The 17,418-nt window shown below is 49.0% G+C and overlaps 1 protein-coding gene across 1 annotated transcript; it reads right to left on the reverse strand.

The window, feature by feature from the left end:
* Positions 1-550: 550 nt before the first annotated feature.
* Positions 551-17,401, reverse strand: AARS2 (alanyl-tRNA synthetase 2, mitochondrial). Its single transcript, XM_079298494.1, has 22 exons — positions 17,132-17,401; positions 16,613-16,801; positions 15,821-15,966; positions 14,871-15,065; positions 14,224-14,368; positions 13,644-13,789; positions 13,236-13,344; positions 12,872-12,910; positions 12,102-12,213; positions 11,454-11,581; positions 10,562-10,712; positions 8,681-8,850; positions 7,609-7,722; positions 7,135-7,275; positions 6,382-6,519; positions 5,874-5,983; positions 4,702-4,810; positions 3,097-3,219; positions 2,645-2,755; positions 1,695-1,778; positions 1,446-1,556; positions 551-1,068 (listed from the first exon to the last, which is right to left on the reverse strand). Exons 1-22 carry the CDS (start codon positions 17,354-17,356, stop codon positions 904-906), a joined length of 2,961 nt encoding a protein of 986 aa, XP_079154620.1. The 5' UTR covers positions 17,357-17,401; the 3' UTR covers positions 551-903.
* Positions 17,402-17,418: the final 17 nt, after the last annotated feature.

The raw sequence follows: 17,418 nt of genomic DNA on the forward strand, positions 1-17,418 counted from the left end.
TTAACACTGAAGTCTGAAATGTCTTTATAAATTGAATTTGCTGGGTCCACCACTGCTTGTGAAAAATAACCAGTTTATGAGACCTGCTCACCTCAACACAAAGCAAAGCACAGTCCTGCTGCAGAGATTTCCACGCTGCAACATAGCAACAGTTTCCATTCTCACAAGTCATTATAGTAGTGTTGGTTTTTAGGTATGAGCCAGTAAGAAGACAGAAGGAAGGGCTTGCAAGGGAATGGCAGGAAGAAAGAGATAAGAACACTCATCCAAAGCAAAGAGGTGGAGAGGGGGACAATTTTGCTCCCTTGGTGCTGAGGACTGGCTTCAGCACTACCCATTGCATAGCCTAACAAGCCTGAGTCCAGAAGCAAGGTGGAATTTCTCTAATTTCTAAATTAGAGTAGCATTTTTAATCAGAGGGGTGCCCTGAATTCTGCAGTAGAAAGGAACTGCTTAGCCAAGAGTACATACTGACTTCTGGAGCTGCAGAGGCAGAACAAACCCCTCTGCCAGAGCAGAAAAAAATATATGGTGTAGCTAACAAGAAACATCAAGTGATTGGATACTCTCTACCCTTTAATAGCTTTAAGATAACAGTGCCAACTCCCCATGTTCTCACAAAATCTCTGTGCTGGTCTTGTAGCAAGATTTGCACTGTTCCATGAGAAGCAGGATCTGCTGTTGCAACTAGTGCTTTCCAAGTCTCCATCCCCAATGCTCGTGCTGAGAACAGGCAGCACCATTCTGTCAGCAGGGTCTCTGCTGCTCCTGGATGGTCAGAAGTCAAGTGCTCCAAGGCAGTGGTTGCAGCAATGTTCATCTGCTAATCCTTTCAGATGGGCAGAATATAAGCTTGTATCAAGTGTCCAGCTGGGTGCATACAGCTGTCCTGGCACTAAAGCATCACAGTTTGCTCTGAGCGAACTCCAGTGCAGTAGTCAGGGCTCCCTGCATGCCTCTGGCATTTCCACTGCCCTTAGCTACGATGGGAGAGCCTCCTGCCTTCCCCTCCATCTGTGTACAGACAGCCACGGCCCAGTCAGCAGCAGAGAATGCAGGGATGCAGTTCTGGGGAAGAGACACAGGCACGTTATTTGTACTGTGGGGCAGCCTGCAGCCTGTGAATAAAGAAAGGTAACAGCACCCTCTCCTCATCCAGCCTGAGGCACTCATGACAGTGAGTACCACAAAGGCTGAGCTTACATATTAACACTGTGTCTTGCCCCTGGGCAAACACAGCCTGCAGGATCCAGGGGTATCTGTGCCCAGCAGGGACTGAAAACACATCTGGTCCCACTACAGTAATCTCAGGTCCTGCTCTGGTGTGATTAACCCTCAACACTGTGCAAAACCCCAGGAAAAGCTTCAAGCAGGACCTGCTAAGCAGTGGGTCCAGCCCCCCTTGGCAGGCAGGTTCCCCTTGTCTCTATCAGGGTTCTGCTCACCTTGGATACCTGACAGGCACAGAGCACCTCACCCGAAGCCTGAGGACTGAGCAGCAAGACAGATGTGCCAGGAGACTTGTCACACAGCTGGTTTACAACTTTCATTAGGATCTAGGACAGGCAGGGAGAACAGAGGTCAGGCAACAGCAAAGGAGACCAGCATCCAGCAGAAAAAGTGCCCAACAGCCCTCTCTTGCTGTTTGAAGCACCTGAGGTACTGCTGGGCCAACAAAGAATTGGAGTACTCACAGAAAGGGAATCAGCTGGGACAGTGTCAATGATGACAGGCTGGTTGCAGTATTTTGCTAGCAAGATTTGTGCTGTCTTCTCAGCCTAGAAGGAGAAAAACACAGCACTTAGAAGGGCTACAGGTGGCACAGGGTAGGCTGGATGGGGGTATATCCATGTAATATATACACAAAAGGGAATGCAAGTGCTGCTCTGTGGGACAGATGGGACATGTTTGATAGAAGTCAAAGTAAGACTAGCAGACTGAAATTTCCATGTGGAGACCTGTACAGCCCTCCTTCCCCAAATGCAAGCAGCAATGAAACCCTGTGAAAAGTGGAATAGAGAGTGACTCATTCAGTCCCCAGCCTCTCTCCTGGACCTATACAGTGCCACATGTCTCAGGAAAGCTTCTATGGCAAGATGATCCTACTTTAAGAAAGCGATAACTCTTCCTGAGATCTCCAAGTTACCAATAAGTATTTCTAATCTGTTTCTAATGTAAATTGGCAGAGCACAAACACATGTGGGAAGCACAGTAATATCCATGTAGTTGGAAGAAAGACTCTGTCTTGTCACTGTCTGACTGTAGAACTTTGTTAAGCCCGTTGTGAGAACCATCTCATCATTTCCATGCATAAACAAGGAGCTGATGCCCAATGCCTAATTGGTGCTGGCCATAAGTGCTGGTTATGGGGCTTTCTGTTCTCACAGGCAGGGAGACATGGAAATTCTGCAGGTGCTAAAAGGCTGGCCAGTCATTCTCTGCATTTTAAACAATGTTCCCTTAAACAATGGCCAGTGAAATCAACCCAACACAGGGCTTGTGTAGCACTGTGTGTGATTGAAGGGGCTTTCTTCTGCCTTCTGAGACCCTAGTGGCTGAGTGGCTGTGAAGTGGGACAGAGACACCAGGTCCACTGGTGTGTGCTATGAGCTGGCTGCAAGTCAGTGTGCTGCAGCCTCAGTACCTGCTGCAGCTCCAGTTTCTTGATGGCTGTGTTGGCTCTTCGCTGTAGTGCTTGCAGGATGGTCTGCAGCTCTTTTCTTTGCCACTGGGGCATTGCAGCATTGGCCACCACCTGCAAGACAATTTTCTCTGTAAGAACACTAAACTGTACCCCTAGACTTAAAGTGCTAGTTCTCTGGGAGGTCAGGCTGCAGCACGGGCTCTTCCCAGATCCTGCTATAACACATGTGATCAGGGCAGCCAGTCACTATGCTGAGCAGCTTCCCTTTTCAGCTGGCCACCTGCAACACAGCCACCTGGACACTGGCAAAAACCCTTATGACCAAAGAGGCAACAGCAGGTAGCAACTTGCCCTTGCTATTGACCATGGTAAGATGGGAACCTGATAGGGAAAAAGTCATGTGTCTCATGTGCCCTTGCTGGGCTCTTTCTGCACAGGAGTATAATCCTTACTTTGGTCAACTGGCCCACTTCTTTGGAGAGGTTCTGCATCTCAGGAATAGAGGTGATCCTCTGCTTCATTCGTAGGGAGACAGAGTCCACTTCTGTAGCCAAGCACTGGCCTAACTCCCGGGCCTGCAGAGATGGAAGGAAGGCATGCTTCAAATGCAGCAACACAAACAGCCCACAGGGATGGAGAAAGTGGGGAGACAGCAGGGTCATGGACACTGAAGTGCTGCTCAGAACCCAGTAAGAAGACATCTACAGATGGTTTAGGAATGACTGTTCCTGCAAGATTCTGAAATACAACATTCCTCTCTAGATTTTTAACCAACACTAGATGGTCACACTCAGGCAGACCAAGCTGTTGGGCTTTAGGTGGTATTTTTGGTCAAAATTCATGTTTCCTCAAAAATTTGCACCAAAATCATCAGGATTTCATTGACGAAAAACTGGGGAGCTCTGTGGAGCAGCTTTTTCCATTAGCAAGTGCAATCTTGAAACTGCTGACTGAAGAAACAAGAGAGAAACAGTAACACTAAAAGAAACCTTATCAGCCATTCAAGCATATTTTCTGAGTTTACCTATCCTGATATATTTCTTATTGCTTTCACTAACAGTGCTACTATGAGTAACTTTTAAAACAGCTATTACAAGCTTTTTTCACCAGTGCCAATCCTTATAGTTCAGAGCAGTTCTTCCCTGCCAGATCTTTGTGCCCAGGATGGTCCTGCAAGACTTTAGAGCAGGACAGCAGAGGACTGCTCTGCCTAGCTAGGATACACAACCCTTGTTTTAAATAATTCTCTCATGCCTGCAGCCTCCCTTGTCTCATTAACACTTGCATTGAGCTCCTCCCAGGGGCTCTCCAGGTCAGCACTTCCAGCAAAGCATACAGATGTGCCCTGCAGCTTTTTGTTCTCCTGCATGAAGAAAAGCCTCTCTGGGACACAGATGCACAGGGGATGGCCAGCCAAAAAGTAACAGATTTGCCGGGGTGGGCTTTGTCTTTAGTCTTTCCAATTCCAGTGACTATGAGTCACTCTCCTCTGACAGCAGCCTTAAAGGAAGAGGGAAGGCTTATGGGGCACCTGATATTTCCAAATGCTCAAAGGACAGAGTGATCTCACTGACACAATAGTAGGTTGCTTACTTTTTATACATAACCAGCCAGACCAGAATCACAGTTTAGCAGGAAAAAGTCTGAAGAAAGGAAGCAAAAAGGTTCTAAGAATGAGGCCAAACCCTGTAATCATAAAGTGCAAATCCAGCTGTGATAGGCAGGAGGCGAAATCAATGCACAAAGAATTACACCTTAAAATACCTACTGGGGGATTGAAATTTATAGACCAGAGGCTTCCTGGTATTTTGTGCAAGTTTTAATTTTGGAAAAGGGGATCTGAAGGGAGAAATGAAGGTCAAGGAGACAGAGAACTAGGATGGGAGGGAAAGGTAGTGAGGTACAGTAGCAAGGCTGAAGCAGGAAGCCAGATGTGGGCACAGCAAGGAGGCTCTAACCAAAGCAGTGGGGAACTAATTGTCTATGAGGATCCTACAAAGTTTGGTGCTTCTGGCACTGCCTTGACATGGCAGAAATCTCAGTTGCCACTTTCTTACCTCTTTGGCTTGTCCCCCAGTCACTGCAATGACACGGCTAATCCCTTTGACGAGCTGACGCTCGCTGATGATAGCCAGATCTTCCACAGATCCTGTTTGCAGAAGGTGCCTAAAATGTCAGCAGACAACAGGAAAGAAAGCAAGTTGCTCTTTGCAAACAGAAATCAGGAACTCTACTTTCTTTTCCAAAAACTCTAGAGCTCAGCAGCCCTTTCCAAATCCTAATCCCAATACATTGAATCCTTTCCCATCCCTAAAATCTTGATGGTACTCTGTCAGGCAAGAGACATTAGAGTGGAGGCTACTGCAGAGGAACCTCTGTGCTACCTGCCCAGCAGACTCCAATCAAATGCAGCAGCCAAGTTCTGTCCTCCTTTCCTCTCCTCCTGTGAGATGATTTGGCATTTTTCTCTTCTACTCAGCTGCTACTCCACCACTGTCTTGTCAGGCCAGCTCACAGGCAGTGAGCCAGTAGAATCCAGAAAATCAGGACACTGACAACCTCCCTTTTCCTTGTTTATTCAATGCTGGATATGAAAATTATGTCTCAGGTTCTGTTACCATAAGCAATCATTCCAGACTTCTTCATAAGAATTGATCATCTCTTCTCCCATGCAGTCTCTTGTCCCACTACTCTCACAAGAAGATCTCATGGCTAGAAAATTGCTCATTTTCAGCTCTATCTGCTCTAAGGCCAGTTTGTTCCTTTTTTTTTTTTTGTTTTTGGAGTCAGCACTGTCCTAAGATGGATTAACTTTTCTTCTACTCCCATTAGTGCTAAAAGCAGAAGAGAATTAAGATAATTAATTAAAATAATCAGAGCAGTCTGAAGTTCTCACAGCTGAATCGGAGTCCCCAACCTTTCTGCAATCCCAAAGGCAAAGCACTACAACCCTGGTGTGACAGGTCATGCACACCTTTCCCATACTCTGCTGGTGCTCTGTGGCTTCCAGGTTGATTTCAGACTATGAAGTAAAGAAAAATGCTGTGCATTTTATTAAAGTTTGTTCACTCTGGAACTTCCAAAGCTTTGTAACTAGCCCATCCGGTCCTCACAATATTTTTCCAGCAAGGAAACTTAGTTTCACAGGGACTGGGAAGTGAGCTTGTAATGATGTGTCTACCTCAGCCACCAGTGCCCTCAAAACTGGCTGCAAGTAAAAGTCACTTACGTCCCACAGCAGAGCTCCACAGAGGTCTGCATTGCAGCCTCAGAGTCACAGGTCAGCACATTCTCCACAGGGACCCCCAGGGACACTATCCTCACTGGATCTGGATACTCCTGACAGAGGAGACAGGGGTCAGCAGCTAACAACATGGTTGTTCAGGGGCACTTACAGACTAACTATGTGGCTTCAAGTGTTTGCCTCATCTTCCCTCTATTCTAGAGCAGCCCCTGAGTCAAGGGTGGCACTACTTCTCCACAACCAGCCACCAATGGGGAAAAAAACTATTGGTGACACAAAGGCTTTCAGTCCACAGGCATAAACAGAAAGCCTGTGCATCACCAGTCTCCAAGTTTTACAACAGCGTCCTGAGATCTCATCGCTGTCCTATTTTCCCTTCTGAGTTTTGAAGACAATTCCCTTGCAGAAACATGTTGTGTCAACATCTGGTGTCCCAGATGATTCCTGCTGAAGGAGAAGGCTCATGAAGATGTGTGCTGCCATCTTGACATACCTCATCCACTGTTCGGAGTCCCTGAACTTTTCTTGCCAGTGTGAGGGGGACTTCAGCCATATGCACCACCTCATTTTTTTGGATCAAATCCTGGACCACCTGCTCCACTTGCTGCAGCTGCTCCACGGTCACATGGCCCTGAGGAGGCAAATCATCCACATTCAGGAGAAGCCTCCTGAGAGGTAGAGAACGAGGGAGAGAGAGAACTGGGGCACAGTCACCAGATGACTCAGCTTGGGCACACCACTCTTCCTCTGCATCTCATCTTCTCTGCTTGTGAAAGAGAACTGTGAACATCATGGCCCTCCCACCTTCTTCTCCCATGAGAGGTAAGGATTTTTGATGCAAGAGCATCAGCCAGTCTCCAAAAGAGATACTGGAATGAGTGACAGTTTACCAGGGCCAGCACTCAGCCTGACCCAAAGCTTCAAAAATAATCTCACCTGAATGTCCAGTACAGACATCAGATATGTGCCACACCAAGCACCATCTCTCAAAGACTCCTTTACACTATTTTGTGTCAGTCCCATGACCATTGGCCTTACTAAGTCCTCTCCCTCTGATCCCCCTTTATCCCTTCAGCAAGCCCTGCTCAGGGTCAGGTCAATGCAAAATGGACACAGCCACGTCCAGAGGACCAGGCTTCATTAATCAGATAAAATGACTTGATTCTACAGGAGTGATTATGGGCAGAGGGGAAAAATCCCTGGAATGCTGGTACTGGTGAGAAGGAGGGAATGAGTTGAGAGTCACCTTGGTGTCAAAGTCGAAGCGCAGGCGCTGTGCTGTCACGTGGGAGCCGCGCTGCTCGGTGCTGTCACCCAGGACGCGCCGCAGCGCCAGGTTCAGCAGGTGGGTGGCCGTGTGGTTCGTCATGCACGCCACGCGCTGCGCCTGCAGGCACACAGCAGTCATGGACAGCTGCCTCCCCACAGCTCAGGGGAGCAGGGCATGGCACGAAGAGATAAGGAAAAGGCTGCATGGCAGGGCAGATCTAACTCCTTTTTCTGTGGGATCATCTTTGTAAAACAGTAAAGGGTAGGGTGATGCACTGGTGATACTTTTGGACAGACCAATGGTTCACAAAGATTAGAGTCGGTTGTGATATCTCCTTCCCACTGCACACTATGATGAAGAACAGCCTCAAGAATATAAGAATATAAAGATCTGCTGTGCCCAGGTTACTCAGAACATCACAAGGAAAAGGTTAGAGCACTAAATGATCACCTCATCCACAAAGAGCTGCACTTGGTCACCAGCACGCAGGGTTTCCACAGCAGTGACCTCATGGACCACATAGCCACCACAGAGACGAACTGACTCTACAGGAAAGAGCACATCCTGAGCAAAGAGACAGAAAAATGAGTTAGAACACAGGGAAGGTCCTGTGCTACGTACCTGCTTGACCCGGATAGGAAACACAGTTTCCATCAATCCCTAAAAGACAGGAAAAAGCAGAGAGCAGCTTACTGCAAACTTAACCAAAGTATCTCAAACATTGCTGCACCCAGCCATTCACTACACAGTATGTTGAGGCTGCCTGCTTGCAGTAGAGGGGCAGTAACACCATCCATGCTGACAAATTTTCTTAATAAGTATGCTCATGTGTGAGAAAATGAACAGTAACTCCCAAGGCACCTGTCTGGCATCCAAGGTACCATTTCTGCCTCACTGGGATGGCAACAAAACTGGACCACCACTTTAGCTTGGGGAGAAGTGCTGTAACACTCTGCAAGGCTAAAAAGGCCCAGGAGTGATTATCAAGAGCTGGAAATAGGGAAAGGAGAAAAGGCTGCACCCTGTGTAACTTCCCAGGACAGGGTCAAAGCTCTCCCTTTGGAAAGGCTGAAAGAAATTGCTGCAGAAGTGGAGGTCCTCCAAGATGCTCTTGGAAGGAATAAGAGATTTTTCACTGGGTCTCAGGTTTGGCAGCCCTTGCAGCTGTCCAGGACTGACCAGAGAGAAGCTACACAGTTCACAGACTCTCTGATCCATGATTGCTTTCTCTCAGCATTACAACCCCAGCTGGCAAGCACACAGCACATTGAAGGAAGACCTGAGAAGACTACAGTCTTTCTCAGCAAGTTGCAAAGGGCCATGAGAGACAACCAGAGCAGCAAGAATGCCCTTGTGAAGTTACTGCTGATTCTGCCTTACCCCACCAACTCTGATTCTAAGCCAAGGGAACTGTCAAGAGTCAGCAGCTTGCAAATTAACAGAGTAGAACAACCCATCCCTTGGGAATTCTGCCTGGCCTCAGAACCCATGGAAGCCTTGGGTTAGGTGGAAAGGGCCTTACCTGCTGTCCTAAACGTATCATGTAGCCTTGGTCAGAGTCTTGCCCTCCCTGCTCTGCGTAGAAGTTAGTCCTGTCCAAGATGACACCACAGCGTTGCCCTGCCCCAACCTCCTTATGGAGAGACTGATCTCTGTACAGCATCAGGACAGTGGCCTGGCATGGGCTGAACTCTGTCAGGGAGAAGACGACAGCAGCAGTTAGTGCCTACAGCCTGTCAGACTGCAACAGGAAAGGAGGGATCACTTCCCTGTGCCAACCCTGCCAACCACCCAGGCTATACTGAAAACTGGCACTTTGCCTTGGTAGGAGAGGAACAGCTACTAGAAGAAAGGACAAAGGACTGGAACTAAGTCACCCCTCCCTGACCTAATGACAGAACTGCTGAGTAGCAGCTAAGTAGGCATTGGACAGCAGGGACACCCAATCTGGCTCCAAATGAGCCTGGTAGAAGAAAATGTGGCACAGACACATCTGCATCTTGCTACACTGCAAACTTGGCAAACCTGACTGACTTTTATGAAGATGTTGTGGATAGGGGGCAGCAGGGGTGTCACCTTCCTGGATACAGCAAGCTTCTAACATGCTTTCCTGTGGGCTCCTTGAACCCAAACTTGAACACTATGGACAAGTGAACCATAAGGTGGGTGTAATTGGCTGGGCAGAGGGCCCCAGTGACAATCACTCAGTTATGTTCAATGTTCAATTGCTCGATGTTAACTGATATTCAGCTAATAGTAGTGCTACTTGGTGGCTGATATAAGGAGCAGCACCACTTAACATCTTCATTAATGACTAACCATGACAAAATGGGATGTACCCATACCCCACTTAATTGGCAGGGACTGGCTGATACACTGAAGAACTGGACTGTTTTTTTGAAGGCATCTGAGCAGTCTACAGAAATGAACTGACAGAAATCTTAGGTTCTCAGGAACAAGCTGAACACAAGCTAGCAGGGTGCCCTTGCAGCAAAGAAGGCTGCCTGCCTGATGAGCTGTATAAACACAAACATAGCCAGCAGGTCAAAGAAAGAGGTTATTCATCTCTATTTAGCATTTGGAAGACTACATCTAGAGTACAGGAAATTCTGGCTGTACATAAGGAAAAAACCCTTTACACACTAAGAGTGATAAAGAACAGGGAACAGATAGGCTGTGAGATTTTTGTCCCTGAAGACACTGAAAACTTAAAAGGACAAGGTTCTAAGCAATGTGATCCAACTGTGAAACGGATGTTACTTTTAACAAGAAATTGGACATCCAGAGATGCCCTTCAACCCAAATTATTCCATGACTCAGAAGCTGAGAAGGTGGGACAGTTCTAGCTTGGAGATTTCAGCCAATGTCACTGGTAGGCTTTTTTCCTCTGTTGTGCTCTTGCTGCAGTATATATAGCTTGAATGGCCTCACTTTCTGCTTAGCGTGGGCTGCCTCCAGCACACTGGGTAAAAGGGAGTTGGCTGTACCCAGCCATCTCTAATTGCCTGTGACAGCCACACCACCTCTTGCTCCCTGTGGCTCATCTTCATCCAGTGTCAGCAACCTCAGTTACCTTAGATGACCAAAAGCCTGCGCTGGCACCTAGTGGTCTGCCACGAAATAGCAAGGGCACAGTTTCACAAAACTACCTAAAACCTTTGCCTAATTATACTTCCTTCTCCCGGGTGCACACACCCGGAAGCCAAATTGTTGGAGACAGACTTATCTCTAGAAGAAACCAACAGTTCTTATTTCACACTGCACCCAGTGGTGCCAACCCAGAGCTCAGCCCAGAGCCTTCCTAGGGATGTACCAACAGCACTAAGAAAAGCACCCAGTTAGGGATGAAGCACAGGGGTAAGGAAAAAATGTGGCAGGAAAAGCAGCCACGTGAGGCACTCACCGTACTGGCCGTGCTGCCCCAGGCTGTAGGCGTACTTGGGAGAGTCATCGGTAGCAGGCACGTTGCTGCTCTGCAGCCGAGCCAGGGAGTGCACATCCAGGCGGGTGTTTGGGCTCCCTGGCTGCCCTGCCTGCAGGCCACCAGCCTTGCGCTGCAGCAGAGCAAAGGCACGGTTAGATGGGAGACCCCTGGGGCAAGCAAGCAGCTAACTGGAGCTACAAGGCTAGGAATGATTTCTTCCACCTTCATGGAAAAGCTACACCCAGGCTGATGTAGCCAACCCCATCCCTTCAAACCTCACAAGCACTGAATACCACTCAGTGCTAGTCGAGCCAGGCTATGCCAACTGCTAACACATCCCTCCTGGCACAGCTTGCTGTGCAGCTGTGAAGCTTCCAGGCCATTAAAGCTCAGGAGAGCAGGGCCTCAAACCAATTACTGCACAATGGGGTGGTGGTGGTGGGTGGGCAGTGCAAGTATTTCAGTACTACAGAGATCAAGATTTTGTACACTCTTAATAAATAATCTGTTGCTTGAGCTGTCTAAGCTGGTTCTACTTCATGTGAGAAGTTATACTACATGACTAACAGAGGACTGTCCTAACATATATAAATATTTTATAACCTTCACTGCAGCAACAGTCAGCACCACAAAATACATGAAGAAAAATCACCAACCAGTTTAGTTCCATATGCAGAAACAAGGGGATTGTGATGACACTGCTATTTCAGACTCACTTTCCCTTCGGGGAGAAGGCATGTAGCCCTGTGGTGCTCTGAAGAGCCTCAGCAGTGAAAGGGATCCTGCTTCCATGTTCCAGAAGACAGGTAAGGCTTTGAATTATTGTGACAAGGCAGGTCTCCTCTGTTTTTCAGACTCCAACACCTCCTACCTTTGCATCTTCCAGAATAAGTTCATTAAAAGCAGCTGAATCCAAACGGATTCCCTTCTCTTCAAGCATCAAGTCAATCAGATCCAGAGGGAATCCCAAACTCCCATAGAGAGACCAGGCTACTTCAGCTATAAGACAAAAAGAAGGACAAGAACTGTGTGTGAACACAGAAAGCAAAAGCATCTCAAGATTTTTCTGGATGGGACCAGTGTGTGCTTTGGTAACTGGACCCACCTGTAATGTGTGCAACTGTACAGTTAATGGGGAAGAGAAGCCATGCAGTTCTTGCATGGGACTGAGTATCAATAGTGCTCCACAGCCCCATTCCTAATAAAATTCAGTGCAGCACATCTAGACAGGGAGCTGCACTGGGTGGGTCCTGTGCTACTCCTCTCAGTGCATCTTACAATGACGATGTTTATCAGTCAATAAAACAGCAAGGGAATGTTTCTAACTTGCCTGGTTCCCAGTTTGTTGTGAGGATGAAGTACTAGAAAACAGCTTCAATCTGACAAAAGGAACATCTGCTCCTCTGGGGCTAGACAGAAAATGCAGGGGTGGCAAACATCCACCAGTTTTGACTGAAATGCTTTGAGGACCTGGAGCAAACTGCCTCTCAGTGCAGCTTGTCAGAGGAGGGGCACTCACCTGGGAAATTTGTGGAGGGCTCCATCTGCTGCACTGTCTGCTCAATGATGCGCCTCCCACGCTCCAGGGAGGACAGAAATGCAGCCTCATTCTCATTGATGATATCCTTGATCTGCCCAAGGATCAGAAGCAGGGTAAGCCACAACGTCTCAGGAAGTCCCCCAGCTCAGCTCAGCCCTGCTCAGTCAGGTCAAAGCATGTCAACCAGCCTTTTGTTCTGCACGTACCCATCACAACATGGCTCTGATGCATTATTGAACAGTGCCAAAGTCATTGTGCCTCCTGTCACCATTCCTGTCAAGGAAATATTGACCATCCACACAGGGAAGGCTTTAAGCTGACAAATGTTCCCTATTGGGCATTCATATCTGTGACCCAATTACAGCTGTATGTCTGGAACAGCCAGAGAAGATGCTGTCAGTGGAAGCAAGCTGGGACTAGCCTTAAATCATCATTCCACTTTAGACAAAGGGTACCCAGGCGAGGACAGGCTGTACTCCCAGGCAACATAAAAAGCTGCTGTAGCTTTTTTGGAGCAACAGCCCTCTTACACAGGACATGCAGTTCTTGGTAAGGATCTAGTGGAGCTCCCACATGGAAATCTGCCACAGATAGTTCTTGAGCCCAGCACATCTCAGCCCACCCACAAGAACACTGTTATGGAGGAGGCAATGCAAACTCCTCCAGCTAATTCCCAAGGGCAGGCTGATTTCTGGCCCTGAGAGCAGTGCCTCACAAACATAATGAGACAGGAATTCCACATTACTCACCTGGTTGGTATTCCTTGTCAGCTCTGGATAAGCATCTCCCTGTGGAAGTGAGCTTCAGTTAGCGATAACATCCTCAGCATCTTCTCAGAGAATCTCACAGCATGCCACAAACATTACAGAGGTTACTTGCATACATTTACACATGATTGTGCTGACTCTACCACTGATGACACTACACCCCCTCCCTCCCATCACAACTGAAATGGGGACAAGAGGTTTTTAATGCTGGAATGCATAGCATCACGTATACCTTCCCGGAGCTCCTTCACATCCAAGATGGGACTTTGACTGCACAGAAAATGGACATGGGGGCTGAATAAGATGTATGATGACCTTTTTCCCCCAAGAGAGCAGTTTTACTCACCAGCACTTCCACTACAGTAGGTACCAGGGAAGCCAGGAGCCCAGGTGGAGCCTGCAGAACTTCGGCGGAAAAGCGCACAGCCCTGCGCAGGATCCGACGCAGCACCAGTCTGAAAACAACACAGGGTTCCTCAGGCAGCCTTGTGAGCATCCCTGTCCAGCTCCCACATCCAGCATCCCCCAGCTCCTCTGGTCTGATTCATCAGCACAGGCCAGCTGCTCCCAACACTCTACACCCATCCAAGGGAAGTCTGCAGATTGGAACCCCTTCCCGGCTCTCATCTTCCTGCCTTCCAAAATGATCATGCACTCCCTATTTGGGGACCACACCAGAACCTCTTCCTTGGCTGTTCATACTCCTTTCCAGACCTAACTTCCTCCACCCCATGCCATTTCCTTATGTCCTTACTCTGCTCCAGAGAATCCAGGGTAGATGCCATCGGTGATGCACACGCACAGGGTGCGCACGTGATCTGCCACCACGCGGTAGGCCATGTTCACGCGCCCAACGTCAGCATCCCCCACCAAACCCTGGTATCTGGGTGCCCTGCAGCCCTAAAAGAGAAAGCAGAGAGACAAATCAGCAGGAAGTAATGGCTGCAGAAGAATTTTCAATGCAAGAGGCAGCCAGCCATGCCTGACACCAACTACCTCTGAACCATGTGCACCTAAGATGTACTCGTTAAATCCTTCCACAGCACTACAGACCAAGCCTTCTGTACCTAACACAGGCCAGCCAATGCCCTGGCACTGAGAAATTTAAGATACTTTGAAGGAAAAACAAATCAGCAGAGCTGATATTCCAGTGGATTTCCAACTTAGAATTCTCCCCTTTTTTCTAGAACACTGCACTGGACCTGGCAGGACATAACGTCTTGTCTCAAGATCTGCTCAGCAATATTCAGAGAAGGCTGTAGTAAGCTACCAGCAAGCAGTCTCTGTTCAAGGAGCTTTTGTTGAGGTGTGACTCTGAGCAGAAGCACCATCACCTTGTGAATGGCATCCAAGATGGGAGTGAAGAGATCTGTGTCATAGTTGGAGCGTTTGTTCTGCAGAACTGTCACCAGCCTTTCCAGACCCATTCCTGTATCCACATGGTGCTGTGGCAAGGGAAGGAGATTCCCCTCCACTTCTCTGTCAGTCAGGTAGGAAAAACAAAAGGCAAAAGAGAATCAAGGATCAGCTCATGGGCAAAAATAAGGAACAGGTGAATCAAAGAGAATAGGAAAGTGACAGGGGATGGAAAGTGTGGGTGACCCAGCATAAGGATGCTCAGGGACAACAGTGACAGCAGCCTGTCTTGGCCCTGTCAGGCAGCCAGGATCTGACCATCACATAGTCAGGATAGGCCGCAATGTAAGGAAAAACAGGGCCAAAGGCCTCCTCCTCCAGGCTGCTGCAGACCTCATGAGATCTCTGGAATGCAGCATTAAGGGAGAATAGGCAGTGAAGGTTGAAGAAGACTGGAAAATAAAGCAAAAGGGACCAAAAGCCATGCTGGACAAATCTCTATAGCTTATCTCTTGTTCCTGGTATTGCCACCTTCTGGAAAACAGTGATAAATCTCAGCATATACACATGATTTTGGAGCCAGGCTAAGGGAAAGGCTCTGGAGTTCAGATGAGATGTTTGGTACCTGCTGTACTGCATGAAGACCAAGTTCCAGATCTCCACTACATCGGGGCTGCCCTGGTTCACCAGTGCTGCAGCATTTCTGCCACCACCCACATGGTCATAGTGGATCTCAGAGCAAGGACCACAGGGACCTGTGTCCCCCATCTCCCAGAAGTTATCCTTCAATGGGAAAGGAAGCACGTGACTGGCAGGAACCCTGGAAAGGAAAACAACACAGGTGACAGTGTTGAAGCATACACACAAACCACACAGTAGCCTAGATCACAAAGTAAGCTGGAAGAAAGGAATACTTTCTTCCTACTACAGACTCAATAAGCAAACACATCAGAATTTCTCTGCTTCTGTTCACACAGAATTACTCTCCTCAGAGAGATTAAGTGGGCCAAACCAGACAGGACCCTAGACTCAGCCCACAATGACAGGCAAACACAGCCTGGCCCCTTCTGAGCAAGACAGGCTCTCCACTGGGTCTGTGGAGCACCTTACCCTTTGGAGCAGAGGCAAGACCTGAACACCATCAGTGGCACAGAGCTGGCTGCCTTGGGTTCAAAGCCTTCACAGAGCCTGGAATAAGCTCCCAAAGCACAGCAGTGCTCTCTGCAATGGCTGCACCCTCACACTGAAGCTGCCATTGCTCTCTTTCAGGAAACATACTCTTGTGATAGAGAGGAAACAAAGGATTGGAGACCCTGTACACACTTCACCCAGGCCAACCAGTGTTAGGCACATATCCACTCCCACCGATATTACCTGAGAATGAACCAAAAGTTCAAGAGACTCAGTAAGCCCAGAGCCCAGCTAACTTTTAACAGCCCAAAGAAACCAGAAACAAAATAGGTTTAAAACATTATCTCTGGCCCCTACAGCTGATCAACTAAGGAGCAAATGCAAAACTGTGGAAAGTGAAATGTCAGCACCTGCTGCTCAGAAGCTTTTCTCTAACACACTCACCCCAGGCGGAGCCACACGTCCCTGCACTCCTCATCTGCCCTCAGCCCCAGCGAGGGGTCTCCACCAAAATAGGTGACGTAGAGACGATCTCTGGGGATCTCATAGACCTCTGTCAAGAGCTCCCAGGCCATGCTGCATGCCTCCTCCTGAGCAGGTAGGGAACATAAATGAAGCACAGTAATTCAGGAAGGGTCTTTAGAATTGGAGTTAAACAACAAAGAAGTTAATTTTAGCTGTTTCTCTCCCTTTCTAATTTTCAGGTGTATTGTGAAAAGCAGGATGAAGGTCAGGAGAGTGAGACAGCTCACTGCTGCCAGTGGAAAACTGGCATTCCTAAAATGTTGTGAGACCTTCAGCATGGTGTGTATCTATGTGCTTACCAGCAAAGTTACATGGATTATTTTCTTTCCAAAGAAAAAATGTACTTGCCACCTAAAAAACCTAGCATCCTTTACTCTTCTTCCCTTTTCAAAACTTCTAGTAATAAGCATCAAATGAACTGACAACCTCTTCTCACTATATGAAGTGATCAACACCAGCATTCTCACAGAAAACTTTGGTTTTTATGTGTTGATCACAGCTTTGACAGGCTGAATGCTTTGAGAGTCTGTGGGACACATTCAGTGACAGAGCCCATGAGCTGACCATCTCTGTTCCAGGCCACAGAGCTCCCAGGAATGAATCTGGATCTTACCAAAACACCTTCTGCACACATTTCCTATGGCACTATAACACAGCTCCGAAAGAAAGGCTACACTTTCCCCTAGAAAGGGTTCACTCCTATCACCTCACCTTAAAGTAATCCCCAAAGGACCAGTTCCCCAGCATCTCGAAGAAAGTGTGGTGGTAAGTATCTCGGCCCACATCCTCCAGGTCGTTGTGCTTTCCTCCCGCGCGCACGCACTTCTGGCTGTTCACCACCCGCCGGTGCTGGGCCAGCTCGCTCCGGGGGTGCACCGTGCCCAGGAAGATGGGCTTGAACTGGAAACGAGACACAGCCGCAATTGAGAGAGGCCACCCAGCGCAGGGGGCTCCTGAAACACAGAGTGGGGCAGGCTGGAAGGGACATAGCGGGTCATCTGGTCCAAGCGCCCTGCTTAAGCACGGCGAGCTCTAGAACACACAGGGCGGGCACGGCGCAGGATTGTGTTCAGACAGTTCTTAACTACGGCCAGCGAGGGAGATTCCCAGAGCCCTACGAGAGGAATCCGGGAGGGCGGCAGCGCGGGCAGCCACAGCACCGCCGGAGATCTCCGCGGCAGGGGACACCCCAATGCGGGCCGCCGGAGGGGCAGGGAGCGGAGACAGCACCTGGTTCATGCCCGCATTGACGAAGAGCAGGCGCGGGTCGCCGCGGGGCCGCACGGGGGCCGAGGGCAGGCGGCGGTGGCCGTGGCGCTCCTCGAAGAAGCGCAGGAAGGCGGCGCGGACCTGGCCCGCCGACGGGCCGGCGGCACCGCCGCGGCGGGGGCTGCAGCGCCAGCGGCACGGCACCGCCAGCAGCAGCCGCCGCCGCAGCCGGGCGGCCGCAGCCATGGTGCCCCGCGGCGGATGGGGCGCCCGGAAGGGGCGGTGCGAGGGGGAGGCGGGACGCGGCG

The sequence above is a fragment of the Erithacus rubecula genome (genome assembly GCF_903797595.1).
Source record: "Erithacus rubecula genome assembly, chromosome: 2".
Taxonomy (NCBI): Eukaryota; Metazoa; Chordata; class Aves; order Passeriformes; family Muscicapidae; genus Erithacus; species Erithacus rubecula.

Excerpts from the sequence above, each read along its gene's own strand:
- AARS2 (XM_079298494.1), bottom strand. The coding sequence starts at position 17,356 with ATGGCTGCGGCCGCCCGGCTGCGGCGGCGGCTGCTGCTGGCGGTGCCG. Across the intron at positions 7,723-8,680 it reads TGATACGTTTAGGACAGCAG|GATGTGCTCTTTCCTGTAGA; the intron begins GTAAGGCCCTTT and ends CTCTTTGCTCAG. Across the intron at positions 2,756-3,096 it reads AAGTGGGCCAGTTGACCAAA|GTGGTGGCCAATGCTGCAAT; the intron begins GTAAGGATTATA and ends ATTGTCTTGCAG.